Raw genomic sequence first — 16,675 nt, forward strand, 5'->3', positions numbered from 1 at the left:
AGGTTTGTGGTGTTCAGTGACCACAAGAGTTTGAAGTACCTGTTCGACCAGAAGGAGTTGAACATGAGGCAGAGGAGATGGATGGAGTTCATAAAGGACTACGACTTTGAGCTAAGGTATCATCCTGGCAAGGCCAATGTGGTAGCTGATGCTTTGAGTCAGAAATCCAGTAGTTCATCCAGTTTGCTACTTGGTAACTTCGATGTGGTTGAGAAGTTCCGCCATTTGGCAGTGACCGCTCCGTGTGCGAGCGTACTTCTCGGGTTGGAAGTATCAGATGTTGTGAACGAGCTGCTAGAAAAGATTAAAGAGGCACAAGTTCAGAGAGAGTGTCTGGATTATGTGAAGAACCAAGACGGTGTGTCTTGGAATGATGATGGATTGCTTGTTCCAGCGGAGGATTGTGGTTCCTCGAGGTCCGTTGACAGAAGAGGTTATGGCAGAAGGCCATAAGGGTCAGTTTTTTATCCACCCTGGTGCTACTAAGATGTATCAAGACTTGAAGAAGAACTTCTGGTGGCCAGGCATGAAGAAAGATGTTGCTATCTTTGTGTCCAAGTGTTTTGTTTTCCAGAAAGTGAAGATTGAACACCAGAAGCCGTCTGGTAAACTTCAACCTCTTGAGAATCCGGAGTGGAAATGGGAGAGCATTTCCATGGACTTCGTTGTGGGTCTGCCGAAGACTCAGGTTGGCTGTGACTCGATATGGGTCATTGTGGACAGACTGACGAAGTCTGCCCATTTTCATCCAGTGAAGGTGAGCTTCACTACAGAGCAGTTGGCCAAACTATATGTTCGCGAGATTGTGAGGCTTCACGGGGTGCCCGTGAGTATCATCAGTGATAGGGACCCGAAGTTCACATCTCGGTTCTGGGAGGCGCTGCAGGGAGCTTTTGGTACACAGTTGAGATTGAGTACCGCTATCACCCTCAGACTGATGGACAGACTGAGCGGACTATCCAGACCTTGGAGGACATGTTGCGGGCTTGCACGTTGGAGCAGGGCTCGGCATGGGATAGGTACCTTCCATTGGTAGAGTTTTCTTATAACAACAGTTTTCATGCTAGCCTGGGCATGGCACCCTACGAGGCGCTCTACGGTAGGAGGTGTCGTACACCTACCTGCTGGTCGGAGGTTGGGGATCGTGAGTTGTTTGGCTTGGACTTTGTCCAAGATGCCACCCTGCAGATCCAGATGATCAGGGAAAAGCTGAAGCAGACGCAGAATCGTCAGAAGAGCTACTACAATGTCAAGCATCGACCACTGGAGTTCAGCGAGGGTGAGCACGTGTTTGTGAGACTTTCACCTGTCACCGGTGTTGGACGGGAACTCGGAGTGAGGAAGCTGAGCCCGCGGTTTATTGGGCCATACCAGATTCTTGGTAGAGTAGGACCTGTTGCCTACCGGCTTGCCTTGCCTCCGAACCTAGCTAACATCCACGACGTGTTTCACGTGTCTCAGTTTCAGAGGTACATAGCAGATCCTTCGCACGTGGTGCAACCGGATGATGTGGAAGTTCGGGAGAACTTAAAGACTCCCGTAGGACCACTAAAGATTCTCGATCGTGGCGAGAAGCAGCTGAGGAGCAAGATCATTCCGATGGTCAAAGTGCAGTGGACCGGAAGGACTCCTGAGGAGTGTACTTGGGAGCGTGAGGACGAGCTTCTCCGGCAGTACCCCGAGTTTCGACCAGGTATGTCTCTGATTTTGAGGTCAAAATCCTAAAAAAGTGGGGTGAATGTAAGAACCCGCACCGTTAATTAAGGAATTTAATTAATAAACTATGCAAAATTAGGAAATGATTCCATAATTGACCCTAATAATTATTATGAGGCTTTAATAATTATAGTAAGTGAGTAATAATGCTGAAAGTTGCTTTTCGGAAGAAAAATGCAAATACCGGTTCTGCTAGTCGGTATAAATGCGTACCAAAAAAGTATCCCGAAAAATTATAATAAGTGTATGATAATTACTAGAATGATATGTAGGACTTGTAAAACGAGTTTCAAGTCCAGATAATGAGAAATGGTGCTAGAAACCAGTACTGACTTGGAAAAGCGCGTACCGAAAAGGTGCTCAGAAAATTATAAGAAAAATATGATAAATCTTAGAAAATTATGTAGTTTCATAATCCAAAGTTTGGGATTAAAATGCTAAGCGTAGCAATTAAAGTTAATACTGTGTGTTTAAGTTCATTTGGACTATAAATACCCTTATTAAGGGCACATTGCCCTAGATACCAGATTTTGCTACGTGAGTTGTGTTGGTGGCTGACCAGAAACACAGCCTTTGGGTTTTCTCCTTCCTTTTCTTGAGGTTCAAGGCCTTTTCTTCCTTGATTCTTCACTTTTTCTCTTGTAAACATATTGGGTGAGTGTGAACAATCCTTGTGAGTGAGAAAGAGACTTCATTTCTGAGTTTGGCTTCTGTCTTGAGAGGGTGAGCTTGTTGTTTTCATATTTTGGGAAGGAGGGAGCTTTCCTTAGGTGTTTTGAAGCTTCAAGGAGCTTCCTTGTTGTGTAAAAGAACCACCTTTGTGCACTATTTTCGTGTGCAGAGAGAGACAGAACCTTGGAGTGACCTTTTGAGCTCCAAGAGCACCTCTTATTGGCTGATTGAGCTTTGGTAAGCCTTGTCACCTTTGATCATGAGTTTAATGCTTAAAAATGAAAGCTTGATGCATGTTAAGGCTTAAAGATGATAACTTGTTGTTGAGTAATGTTGAACACACCTAGAAATGCATGTTTAGGTGCTTTAAATCGTTAAAAACTCAACCTTGGATGGATATCTTCACGAAATGCATTTTCTGCATTCTGTCGTGAAATATCCGGATATGTGCCCGATGAATATCCGGATATGGGTCTTGAGTATCCGGATATTAGATATCCGGATATGGGATTCTGGATACCCGGATATTGCATATCCGGATATGTCCAGTGAGATATCCGGATATTGTATATCCGGATATGGTCCCGAGGAATATCCGGATATTCTGGGATTTCGCAGAACAGTAGCTGTGCTGTGTGTACAGTAGGCTATTGGGGGTTTGTGGACCCTAGATTAATGAAGTTGAACTTCTGTTTTAATTAAACTAAGTCAGAATCAAGTGATTAAGGACTTATGGCTTGGTATGGAGCCTTAAGACGTTAAGCGTAATGAAAAGGCGTTGTCTTTAATTTGTATGCATGTGGTACATGTTATTGATTTAGTATTGGTCCATAACAGATTGTGAATCTGCTGTGTTTGAACTTTGAGCTGTGGACTCTTGGCTTTTGGAGTTAGCTTGCAAGGTAAGCTTTCGTGTCCTCGGTTTAGCCATGTTGTGGTTCCACCATGTCCCATGGGGGTATGGTTTATGCATGTTGTGTACATGCTTTTGGATATTTGATATGTTGATTGAACTTTACATGTAATGGCTTTTAATATGCATGTGTTGTTTCATCTTAACGGGAAGCCTGAGTATGTAGCGCCATACAAGACGGTGTACCGGGGTGAATGCAAGTGGTACTTGAACGGTGTGTAGGTGATAGACGTATACATGCACTGTCTCTGGCCAGTAGATTAGTATTGACACACATGACATGATTATCTGCTGCATTGCATTGCTTTAGAAATGATAAATGATAAACTGCTTTTGAACTTATATTTCACATGTAAGTGAGCTTGGGGTGGAAGATCATTGAGGACTCACTGACTTACTGAGATATCTAGATTAGAGATCTTATCCCACGTTTGGGGAATGCTTATTTCAGGATCAGGTAGTATGGTACTGATGCCTCAGGCGGCAGGAGGCCGGAGCTTAGCTGATTATGTTGTTTCTGCTTATTTGTTAGCATGACTGGATATTGATGCTGATTATGTTTTATGCCTTTTATCATTATGTTGTTGTTGAGACTGATGTTGGGCATGTTGCCTTATTTGAGTGAGCATGAGGATTGTCCATGACACTCTCTGTTAGTACTTTTTAGATTGGAGCTGTATAAACTGTTAGATGGTCCGGTCTACATTGTTGTAGTTCCGTGACTAGAGCCACACTTATATTATCTATGTTATGAGGTATTTCAGTTAGCTGTTTTATTGCAATTACATACAGGCGATGTTTTATTAATTGATTATTAAGCAAGTTGGTAATGTTAATGGCATCATAATTGAAAAGAAAAAGTAATTCCGCATTTTTAATTAAGCGCAGCTTAATACAATATTATGATAACATTACCGGATATATACAGGGTGTTACAGACAACGACGTCTGTCATGGCGAACAACCCTACAATAACCACATCTTGCTTGCATAGTTGAGCCTTCGCGCTGATCCATTTCGTTACAGATGCGGGTACTTCGCGGCCTGCCTTTCTGACATCTAAGTGACACATCCGGGAGAATAGTTGGGCCTTGACCGGGTGGGATGAAATCTTCATTACCAAATGGGTACCATTGCCCGGAATATACCTGGCATTGATATGTTGCACTATATGCAGGATCAATGTATTGTAAGGGGTCATGGTTAACTGATTCGCATGCTGCAATAACATGACTACATGGGTACCTAAAAGCAGTAAACTCACCACACTGACATGCCCGATCAGCTAACGATACCCACCATTTCTTTACGCCTCTATGGGTTCTTTGATTGTAAGACTCTTGAACTTCAAATCGTGTTTTCTGTCTGTCATACGACGTAACAAAGTGTTTTGCAGCATTTTGTTGGTTTTTAACGTATGATACCCAGAACACTTTGGCGTAACGATTACATTTGTCCATCTCTTCCCGGGCCTCTTGCCCGTGTGCCAAAAAGTATTGATTTAGCCTAGCGTATGTGATGCGTACCAAAGACGTGATTGATAGATTTCTGGCACCTTTAAGAACCTTGTTAACACACTCATACAAGTTTGCAGTCATGTGGCCAAATCGTCTTCCTTCTGCATCGTATGATATACTCCATTTTTCCTTCGGAATTCGATCAATCCATGCTGCAATTTGAGGGCTAGATTCTTTAAATTTTTCCAAACCAGCATCAAAGTCCAATCGCGATGTAGTATAACCTGCGCATCACAACACATAATTGGAAATAACATTAAATTAGTAATATACACACAATTTTTAGCAACTAACAGCAAACATAGAGCAAGAACCATACCTAACTTCTTTAACTATTTCTTCAACATCATATTTTTGAACTTATGATTGAAATTACTTGCCACATGTCTCGGGCAAAAAACATGGTAAGCTTTGGGTGGTTGCCACCCTAGGTCAACATTATTGACGACAGTCAATATACCGATATGCCGATCAGACACAAGACATATTCCCTTTTTCTGAGTCACATGGAGACGTAACATAGCCAAAAACCAGGACCAATTTTCAATATTCTCACAATTAACAATAGCAAAAGCAACAGGCAGGACATAATTGTTACCGTCAACGGTTGTAGCAATCAGTAGCGTTCCGTGGTATTTTCCATACAAATTTGTCCCATCGATCTGGAGCATAGGCTTACAATAATGAAATGCATCACAACATTATTTGAATGTCCAAAAAACCCTTTTGAACACCTTGTGCGATCCATCGAGGCGACCATCAATCCTATGTTCATTCACGTCCAGTTTATAAGCAGACCCTGGAGAAAACAATAACATATATTTTAATCATCTTGGCAGAAATGCGTACGACTCATCCCAATCCCCAAAAACCTTCAAAATTGCCTTCTGCTTTGCTTTCCAGGCCTTTCTGTATGATATATGAAATCCTAGAGATGATGCAAACCTCTCCTGGATTAAGCCAATTTTTACGCTAGGCTCTTCACGTATCATTTCTGTGGTTTGACAAACACAACACATTAATGTTACGAAGACGGTATTTATTGAAACATATAGAGGCTGATCAGACTTACCGATAATCAATGAACAAATGAAATTAGAGTTAAGTTGTTTGTGATCCTGTGAAAGTCTATGAGTAGCACATGTATGGATGTTGTTCCATATGCCTATTATCCATTCATGACCGCCTTTTTTCAGATATGCCCGCATCCTCCATGGACAACCGTCATTGTGATTTTGACAAATCATTATCAGCCTTTTCGTATCACTTTTTAGCATGACAGTTGTGCGATTATTTGCCGTACAGTATTGTTTGATGGCCATTTGTACATCCTGCTTGCTTTCAAACTGCTGGTCCTTACAGAGCTCTTGACCCATTTGCCAATTTGGTACTTGTGCCCCATGCATGTCATCAATTTCTTGATCGGGGTGTGCCCAGTTAATGTTCGTGTAAAGTATTTGCGACCAAAATGGTACACTATCCTCCCCTGTTTGACACAAGTTCGCATTTCATTACTAATACCATTCCAAAAAATAATAATATAAACAACGATAAATAACCTAACCTGGAGCAGGTGGTGGGTCATGCGTACCAACAATGCCCGGTGATGGAATCAGTTCAAACAATGCAGTAGACAGCTTCATTTCAAAATCACCATCAACGTCTGTATCCGATGAGTCATTGTCAGGGACAAGACCTTCATCAACCTCTTCCTCGGAACTATCAGTACGCCACGACGGATCATACATGTCATTGGCAGGAATAATATCTAAAGGAATTGTTAGTAGGGGTGATGGTGGTGGGGGTGAGACATGCATATCATCCGGAGTTACTTGAGGCTCCCTGTTAATGTCTATGGAGAAACTGGTAGGGACAAAACTTTGAGTGCTTGCTTCTCCACCGGTGTTTAATTCCGCATACAACTCGATGTATGAGGACTCTTCATGCTGTCGAAATGCATCAACTACTAATGACACATCTTCACCCTCCACCACCTCCACAACAACCCATTGCACCGGGTTACCAGAAGCGCATCTAGCAATCAGTCGAGACAGGGATTGACCTCGTTGTAATCTCAACTTCTTGTATATTATTTTCTTCAACTTAGTATATTTGCAACGCGGACTCATGCGGAACATCTTCGTATCTCCTTCAAACACTTGACCGTTCGGTCCAAAATATCTTCTCCCACTGTAATATAGAAAGCATATTATATCGTTGTTACTTCACTCATTCTGTATTGAAATAGCAAAAAATAACAAACAACAAACAACAATGAAAACTTTAAAGGAAAACGGAAGAGAATGACAAAATGGGTTCGGGAGGGAAATATGGGTGTTTAAATAGCACTGAGTTCGCTACCTGGGCCAGCAAACTGTAACTGCCGACAGGTAGTTCGCTTTCCCATGCAGCGAACTTCTAGGAAGCTGCCACGTTGCACAAAATTCGCTACAGGGTCAAGCGAATTGTGTCAGTGACTGCAACTTGGCACCAAGTCCGCTGTCCATTCCAGCGAACTGTGTGTCAATTGACACATCGCAAGGAGTTCGCCTGGGGCACCAGCGAACTACGATCATGTCAGACACGTGGCACACCAAGCTTGCTTTGTAGAGAAGCGAACTTGTCATACGTGTCAGCATTAATTGCATCCAAGTTCGCCTGTGTCAGTAGCGAACTTCAGGACCATCAGGAAGCTAACACATCAGCTTGCCTAATTCGCTACAACTCTCAGTGAACTTGCCTGCGTGACATTTAAGTAAAAAAGTCTTTGAACAGTGGCACAATGATCACTGTTCCAGAAGAAGAAGTAGTAGGGTAACAAAAACAAATTGAGCCATGGCCCACAAATTGGTACGGACCCAACACATATCGCATGATTCTAACATAGCTAGATATTGAGACGTTAAATTTCTTGTCCAACTGGAGCAAACACTATGTCAAAGTTGCAAGTAAAAAAAAAAAAAGTGCTGCTGATAGAACTTGAATTTCAGAGTAGTTACAAAACCATTCAATTCAATTCACGACTTCAAAATAGTTGTCAAGTAATTTACATGAAACTCTTTGCATATTCACAAGTTAAACTTCTTTTACAAAAAATAACGTAATTTAAAAAGGTGAAAAGGGGGGGAAGCAGCAAACCAGGAAATTAAAAATTCAAGAAAAAAAGAAGCAAAGAAATCATAGAACCAACAAGTAATTTACATTAAACTGTTCACGTATTCACAAGCTAAACTTCGTTTACCCAAAAAAAAAAAACTCGTTTATTTAAATTAAAAAAAAAAACTGCTCTTCTCTTCAGGCTTCATTTTTCTTCATTCAGCTTAGCAGCGGTGGCCATGGATGCCGCCACTCCGCCAGGTTCAGCAATAACTTCCGGTGCATCCCTCCGATATGGAAACTGCACCTCCGCCGCATACACCGCATCAGCATCTTCCTTCGTCACCGCCTTGTCCGACGCCAGCTTCTCCGTCGCATCCTGTAATTAACCATCCCCATCCCAAAATATGGATAAATTTTTTAGTACAGCTGTAGACTTACTATATTTAGAAAAATAAAAACATTACTTACTCTATTTTAATGACACAAATTTTTATTTAATTTTTTGTTTTAGTGATGAAATTACTCCATCACTTTTTTAATTTTATTGTCATGTAAATTCACTTACTTCTATTTTTTTTTTTTAATTGTAACGAAGGAAACACATTCACATATAAATAATGTGAAACTCAAACTCTCCCCTTATTGTTGATTTAGAATTACACATCTATGTGTTAAGAGAGATAAAGTTATATTAGAAAATATGTACTCTTTAGTATTAAAGACTCAGTACAAAATTAAAAAATTAAGCAATAATACGCTTAATTTTACTTATTAGAAAATAAAAGATAGTTATCCTTACTATCTATTAATTTTTATAATTATAATTAATTTATTAAGTTATATTTATTAATTAATTATAATTTCAATAAATTATAATTATTGAATGAACGATAAAAAAAATAGGGTATAGAATTTTTAAAGAGAAAAATTATACTTAAAATCTATTTTTATTTAGAAAAATTTACAACTATAATCTTAACTCTTAAAATAATCTAAGAGTATCTTTTATTATTTATTGTGAATTAATAATTAATTAATTAATTTAATTTATGAAAAATAAAAATAATAACCATGATTAAGATTATGATAATAAAAGATTGTAAATAAAAATAGATTGTAAATAAAAATGAATTATAAGTATAAAAATATAAAAGTATATTCGGTACTCTATAGTAATAAAGAGTAAGTACAAGTAAAAAATAAAAGTCAGTACAAAATTAATAATAATAATAATACAATTAATTTTACTTATTTTACCAATCTTTTATGATTAATGATATCTAAATCATATTTCTCAGGATTGAGTACCTATATATTAGAAGGTAAATACAAACAACACTAACTATATATTAGATGCAAAACTATATATTTCTGGCGGCGTTCTCACCGTTAATACATCGGAAAGTTTTGTCATGTGTTCACGGCGCACGACATGGCTGTTGACAGTGGCTGCAGATTGTGCTGTTGCCCCCACACCACCGGGCCTTATGTTCTTATCTCCGGTGGCTCTGATCTCCGCGATGCTGATTGCTGCAGCATCGTTTTGGTCCACCGGTTTATCGCCAATCGATATGGCCACGGCTTCTAGAGCTTCTCCGATGGTTATGGGGTCACCGTCTATGGCAGCTGAACCAATATGAGCGTCAGGTTCCACGCGCTGCCCCATGTCCTGGCGGGCCTCGGCGGCGGCATCCTGTGGGGAGATTGGTTTGGATGCTAACTCGTTGGGGACTCTGGAAACGTCGCCGTATTTGGTGGGTTCATGGCTCATGATTGTGGTTGAAAGGGTTTGGAACTTAGTGTCGGTGTAAGCTTCAAAGAGTGGAAGAGAAATAAATAAGTATTGTGGATTAGGAAGGGGCATGTGGAAAAATCGACAGCAGGACATGTTTAAGTTTAACACGCGTCGGTTGCGCAGAAACAAAGGGTGAATGTGGCACATTACACTACGTCCACCTCAAGAGACATTGTTCCTACTTTTTATATTTGACCCTTTTGATGATCCATGTGGTTTATACTGAATGGCGGACGAGAAGATTTTTTCATAACAGTAGGTGAAAATAAAATTTTGAAATTATAAATATTATTAAAATTAATGAAAAATATTAATTATTATAAATATTTTTTAGAAAGAATTAATTATTATAAAAAGTATTATTTTATAAATAAAATAAAATAAAAAAATTATAATTAGGGAGAAATGATTGGCAATGCTAATCTCTCCCCCGATCCACTTCTCCTTACGGTGCTACAAATACAATTAGATGGATATATATTTTTCCAGCCATTTGATATTGCTACAAATGGCAGAATGGTTTGGTTGAGGTTGAGATATTGTTATATGTTAATAGGTTGAGCGCCTGTAAGTTTGAAGAAGAAAATATCACTATTCGTGTCACTACGTATTGCCACTACCAACTCGAGACCTCAGGTTAAAAAAAATAAAAAAAATTATCACTTGAATAATGATTAATTATATGCCTTTTAAATTTGAAGGAAAACGTTTCTTACGTTAAGTAATTAATGTGCTTAAAAAAAAATCACTCCCCATTAAATCAAACCAGTATGGGGTGGAAGTAATACCTACTGTTTTCTGAATTCGAATCAATGATCTTTCAGTGAACTCCAGTTAAACCCGAATAACGAGTATGGAATAGAAGTAATCTTTGTACCCTTTGCATAATTACAAAAAAGTTATTTCTTAGATTCAAACTCATGACCTTTCAATCATAAAAGAACAATTTTACCACTGCCGTGGTTTATTTTATTACATATTTTAGGCCTTATTTTGTTGAGTTGGGAGTGAGTACTTTGTTGTGTGGTTGATTTTTTACAAAAATTTCTATTTATGATTTTGCCTTATTGGAATGTTATAATCAAAGAAATGTCCTAATGTCATTGCCCAAATTGTTTTGAGTAAGCGAAACATTTCATTTCTGATGTAAAACAATCGGATCATGTTTCTATGGCATGGCATTTAACTTCTCCAATGAAATAGATATTAATTTGACATGCTTTTTGGTAAGAAATGGTTCATATATACAACACTGACTTCTGATTCTAAAACAACTATGTATGGTTTCTGTGGTACAAACTATAAAAAAAGAGAAGACAGTATACAAAGTTGATTTATATTTGAAGATGGCATAATTCATCATGTCATTGAGATTTGGCAGCCAAATTACTGAACTTGGATTGAGATTTGATGTAAGATCTTATCCTGTCCCAAAGTGAGAAACTTGAAACGAAAAATCTGACCATAACTGATTTTTTTGAACCTTCTCTGGGAAATTCTAACTCCCTGTCAAATGTGTGCTTCACACTGTCTAGGTCTTCAAGCAGAGGTAATGAAACGGAACCCTGAGACTCTAGGTTTCTGATCCAACCACGAAGTAAGAAATTTATGACCTGCAAATAAGGAGACTTACTGTATTAATTATTGTGATCATGCATGACAATCATATGGAACTAAACACTGAGGAAGGAATCAAATTTGTAACAGTTAAATTCCTTGCTGCCTTATAATCAATCTAAAGAACAAGTTGATGAAAATTATATTGAATATTCCTTTTCTTTCTCAAGATTTCATATAGACAATGTCAATATGACAAGCCTGAAAATTCATGTGATTCAACAAGTAAATGATTATTTACCTCTATGAGTAAGTTTGGTATTACCCTTTTCCATGGGAGCTAAAAATTATGGGACAATTTTCTCGTATGATTTTTTTGTATAAAATTCATCCATAATTTTTTACCCCATTTTTAATGGTGTACTAAACTGACCTATGATAAAAAGACAACCTACGCCTACTGTGGGAATAAAAATTACAAAAGGAAGCACATATTGTTGTTAGTCTTATTACATTGATTTTCCAAGTTCAGCAAAATATAGAACTTGACTTCTCATTCTGCAATAGGAAAGGACATTGCATCCGTTCTCTCTCTCTCTCTCTTTTTTTTTTTGGGTATTTATCAACCCATATCTGAAACCCTAATGGGCTAGGGATTGAACCACTTTACCCTCCTCAAAAGTTGCGACTCTCAGAACCCGCTACCCTTTCAGTAGGTCAAATCCTCAGTCTAGGTGTGACACCACTAGATCAAGGGTTCCTTTCTCTCTCTCTCACACACACACACTTGAGAGACCAGGGAAAGGGAAAGGAAAATAAGACAACTTCACCAATTGATAAACCATACGCAAGGAACCTATTTTCATATTCCATTTTATGTGCATGTTTTCTTATCTCTTAAAATTGATAAACCCCCGTATCTTCATGGTTTATTATTGCAATTAAAAAGAGCAGAAAGAACAATTTCAAGCTAACTAGTGTTGAAATTGCATACTTCAGGGACTTCATCATGAGGGCAGTGACCAGCAGGGCTGATTTGATAGTATGGAGCTTCAGGCACCTGCCTTTTAACCTTGAATCCCCAAACTGGCTTCACCCAGGGATCTTCTTTTCCGTACATGAGGCAGATTGGCACGTTGTTTGTTCGACATCTAAAATGCAAACAAGCTGAAAATCCTTAACTTGCAACGAGGCATATGAATGGTATCCATGCATATTAAATACCAGTTAGAGATATTAGAGATCTGGTAATGTCTACCTTGATAATGTTTCACTGAAGGATAATTCTCCTTGAGGAGCAAACATAATTGAAGCAAATGATGCTGCAGCAGCAGGATGCCTTGTGGTTTCAACTATGCGTGAAAAAACATTATCTACATTTGTTGAATGATCTGCATAAACCTGATTAAGTACCTGAGCAATACTTTTAGGATCACTAATTTTCTCCCACCTAAAGGAAAAAAAAAAAAAAATTCAGGTTAATGGAAGAGATACACATCATGAGAAAATCTCACCCATTGGGTATACATATTTCAAGGTATCTAAAAAAACTATATTAATGGAGAAAGAAGCTGCTGTGGCTTCTGCAAAATTTAATGCAATAACAAAGTAGTTGCATCATAAAATTTCCAACAACGCAATTGTTCTTCTCAATAAATTTGTAAAGTTTCATAATCCAAACAGAACACTATGTCCATCATGAGTTTTTTATTATATCATCACTCACATATGGCTGGATATGTAGGTAACATACATGAAATGTACTAATTTAGAAGTTCACTAAAATATGTAAAAACATGTCAGCAAAAAAGACAGAAATGAATCAATAAATAAAAATAAAGCCATACGTACAATAGCTCTGTAAGTCTCTTTATACTTGAAGGTAGGGGGAAGGTTCCAGCCCATGGAAATATTTTGGCCAGTCCTGGATATTTTACTGCATTAGGAAGAAACCCCCAAAAAGGTGTAGCATTAAGCAATGTGACACCTTTCACTAAATGAGGGTTGCATGCTGCAAAATACAATGCAACATATCCTCCTAGTGAGTTGCCCACAAGATAGACTGGTTCCCCAATGACCTGTAACAAATCAATTTGTATCATTTCTTTAATCATAAAATCATTTGACAGAACCAATTTCCACAAGCAAGGTAGCTTTTGACTAAATCTAAACAAATCATAACTATCAAAATTCTTTGTCAGCTATAAACCTAAGTAGCAACGTTAATGTGTTTATAATAACATTTAGCACAAAAATACTGCAAGAGATCAGAAAGATCTTGGAAGGATAAAAAATTTCCTGTAAAAATATTTCTGAAAATATTGCAGATAAATTCAGCAATATGCAAAAGAGTGCTATTAGAGAAATACAAAACTATTAATGTAGCCTCACTCAACAACTTAAGTTTTTGAGTTGAATTGGTTCTTTACAAGTGCCATTACAGATTTGAGTAAACATCACAAGTATACTAAGTATTGAAATGCTGATGATTGTACATGGCTTTCTTGATAGTAGACAAAAAGAATACTTGCAGAACCATTTAAGTTAATGGTAGTGGCAATATATTTATTGGCAAGGTACTGATGGTTTGACAGTCAACTACAGACATTGGAGGTGGCACAGGTTGTTGAGTCACATACAGAAGGGGTATCAGATATAATATGACCACTGTAGTTTTTGCAATAATAATCAAGCAAATCATTCCATGGTAACTTGATAGGACCAAGATGAAGTTATAAAATTAGTTGCAAAATAATTGTAGAATTAGTTATGTGGTTATAGTTGGAAAGGCATAGGCTTTGCTTAAATAGTATGATACGATCCCAGCTTTAAGGGTGCATGTGAGGAAACATTATAGGGGAATAATCATTCAGCTGACTCAGCTAATCAGTTGCAACCAAATGTAACTATAATAGAATGGGTGGCATAGGAGGTGAGGTAAGGGTGGTTAAATAGGGAAGGTGTGACGCTAGATGGAACATCGGAAATCTTGGACTTGGGATTGGAATTTGAGAGAGACCAGTAGCCTCTCTAATTGCTCTGGGTTAATCTTTTCTTTTCAGTTCTTTATTTTTCCCTTTTGTTTTTTTATTTTCCAGCAACGTGTAGTTTCTTCTAAAGGCTGTTTAGCCTCAATGGATATTGTAACTCCACTGGATTCTTGTTGAACCAGTGCTTAGAAATATCAATTTCACTGTTATTTCCTATTTTCCCTTAATTCCTTGTTGGCTCCCACGATAGTAGAAGGGATACAAGGGAGGGAGATTCAGATTTGATAGTTTGGGAAAACAAAGCAATAGCTAAGTAGTAAATGGCAAAACTCTTTTGTTGAATGAGAAATCCTTGGTAAGAACTCTCTCCTTTTCTCTGTTTGCATTTAAGTCATGAATAACACATTTCCATTCATTCTTTCTCTCTTATCTACTATCTTTCTGCTGGTTCCTAACATAACTGCCATTAATGCAAAATAAATCATGTTTTAGATATCGAAAAGGTATTATATTTGCAGAACTAGCGGTGGATGAGAGGGAACGCAGGAACAAAATGTTTGAAATCATGAAATAATTGTCTTGAAGTCTTTCTTAGTAACACAGATATTAAAAATAACTCATTTTTATTTACAAAAAAAAAAAAAAAAACTCATTTTAATGAAATGACCTCATGTATTGTTGCAACTATATGCCACCATGACTATTAACAAAACCAGGAAACAAGGTAATATCAAGTTTTACCATAATATGAAGGAGCTACACAAAGCTATAAATTATTTGTCTGATTAAAATATGGAAACAGTCCGCATATAGTCCTTACCATAATACCTAAGCAATGAATAATACAGATTCAGAGAGTCTAAGAAGAAATCTAAAACTACAGACAAACGAGCAAATTTGCCTGGACCATTTTTCAGCATATAGTTTGAGCAAACATAAACTGGAATGAAATAGCTAAAAATTGGCTGCTATCAAACAGTGCATGAAATTTACCTCTTCTATGAAGTAGCGAACTTGTTCTTGCCATAAATCAACAGAATATACAAGCTTAGTTGCCCAAGGTTCAGTTTCATCTCCAAAACCCCATGAAGAAATATTCCCATTTGATGCAATCGCTTCCTTGGAAAGAGGAGCAGGATCTTCAAAAGGCAAAGACATTCCTTGTCCTAGAAAATCCAGTGCCCACACTCTAAAGTCACGGCCCAAATCCTTCAGTTGCTTCTCATAATGGAAAGAACCAACACCAAAACCAGGAAGAAATAGAATATGTGGGGAACCCACGTTTTCACACCCAGCCTTCTCATAGTGTACATTGAATTTTGGCTTCCATCTCCAAAAGCAACTACTTATTGGAGCAGCACAAGATTCACCATTTGACTCAGCAGGCAAACCTGGAATTAGAACCTTGGTTGCAGATTCCTCTATCCCTGAAACATCTGTTGCTTCCTCTTCACCAATCACATAACCATCATAACTACCACTATGCATCTTAAAATTGAGTCTTTTAGATTCTTCAAGAGCATTTTGTGACTTACAACCTCTTTGGTGCCACCGTTTCCCCGGGAAAGATTGACCCATATCATAAATTCCCACTGGCCCACATGCAGAAATGGTATAGCTATAACAAACTCCATGTTTTCCCATAGATGAAAACCTTGATTGACGTGAATTCAAGCTCTTTTCAACCGATTTCCACTTTGAATTCAAGACTTGACAGCATGGTGCTGAACCATATGAAAGAGTTTCCATGCCAAGAAACTGTGTTCTGCACTAACCAGGAACAGAAAATGATTTGAGTACAAATTCAACTTGATTTTTAAGAAAAGCAAATTTGATAGTTCTGAAGTCCAAATTGGATCCTTTCTTCCGCCAAACAAAGCAAAGTAATGCGTTAACTGTTTTTACAAGAACTAAACAGAAGACATAAGTAATCTGAATTTGGTACACATCAGTCAAAGGTTTTTATACATAAATAATTCAATTTAAAAGGACCATCTCTTGAAGAAAAAGAAAAAGAAAAAGAAAACAAACAGAAACAGTATCATGAAAATGAAACCTTAACATGTTTATAAAAGCTTGACCTTTAATTTAATGAAAGAAGAAGGTTTAGAATCTGCTGCTCCCCTAGATCCTCGTTTATTGCAGTCTTTTTGGGATATTAAGACGAGATCCACCGAGTCAGGTATGTTTCTAGCTGTTGCTTGGAAGATGCGTCTTCTTTTATAAGCCAAGAAAAACCGTGTTGACTTATATTATTTCAAGGGGAGTGTGTGTATCATTTAAAAAAAATAAAGCTAAGAGAGAAAGAGATAGATAAAGAAGAAAAGAGTTAATAAAAAAAAATAAAGGTGTGGGTCTCATATCTTTATAAGGGTGGAAAAATATATGGTATGTCATTTAAAATGATAAATATTTT

The 16,675-nt window shown here is 37.8% G+C and overlaps 2 protein-coding genes across 2 annotated transcripts; both read right to left on the bottom strand.

The window, feature by feature from the left end:
* Window positions 1-7,976: 7,976 nt before the first annotated feature.
* Window positions 7,977-9,764, bottom strand: LOC133290792 (late embryogenesis abundant protein 3-like). The gene is made up of 2 exons (XM_061488906.1): window positions 9,305-9,764; window positions 7,977-8,293 (listed from the first exon to the last, which is right to left on the bottom strand). The coding sequence occupies exons 1-2, from the start codon at window positions 9,686-9,688 to the stop codon at window positions 8,120-8,122; spliced, it is 558 nt and encodes a 185-aa protein (XP_061344890.1). The 5' UTR covers window positions 9,689-9,764; the 3' UTR covers window positions 7,977-8,119.
* A 1,110-nt stretch (window positions 9,765-10,874) lies between these two features.
* LOC133290791 (pheophytinase, chloroplastic-like) lies at window positions 10,875-16,445 on the bottom strand. Its single transcript, XM_061488905.1, has 6 exons — window positions 16,341-16,445; window positions 15,253-16,024; window positions 13,121-13,347; window positions 12,528-12,719; window positions 12,264-12,420; window positions 10,875-11,325 (listed from the first exon to the last, which is right to left on the bottom strand). The coding sequence occupies exons 2-6, from the start codon at window positions 16,006-16,008 to the stop codon at window positions 11,077-11,079; spliced, it is 1,581 nt and encodes a 526-aa protein (XP_061344889.1). The 5' UTR covers window positions 16,009-16,024; window positions 16,341-16,445; the 3' UTR covers window positions 10,875-11,076.
* Window positions 16,446-16,675: the final 230 nt, after the last annotated feature.

Source organism: Gastrolobium bilobum, unplaced genomic scaffold (genome assembly GCF_033153095.1).
Source record: "Gastrolobium bilobum isolate Gb01-03AN ecotype WA unplaced genomic scaffold, APGP_CSIRO_Gbil_v1 utg22452, whole genome shotgun sequence".
NCBI classification, from domain to species: Eukaryota; Viridiplantae; Streptophyta; class Magnoliopsida; order Fabales; family Fabaceae; genus Gastrolobium; species Gastrolobium bilobum.

Coding starts and splice junctions, on each gene's coding strand:
- LOC133290792 (XM_061488906.1), bottom strand. CDS start 9,688: ATGAGCCATGAACCCACCAAATACGGCGACGTTTCCAGAGTCCCCAAC. Junction 8,294..9,304: donor AACTTTCCGATGTATTAACG/GTGAGAACGCCG, acceptor GGTTAATTACAG/GATGCGACGGAGAAGCTGGC.
- LOC133290791 (XM_061488905.1), bottom strand. CDS start 16,008: ATGGAAACTCTTTCATATGGTTCAGCACCATGCTGTCAAGTCTTGAAT. Junction 12,720..13,120: donor AAGAGACTTACAGAGCTATT/GTACGTATGGCT, acceptor TTTTTCCTTTAG/GTGGGAGAAAATTAGTGATC. Junction 11,326..12,263: donor CTCATGATGAAGTCCCTGAA/GTATGCAATTTC, acceptor CCTTATTTGCAG/GTCATAAATTTCTTACTTCG.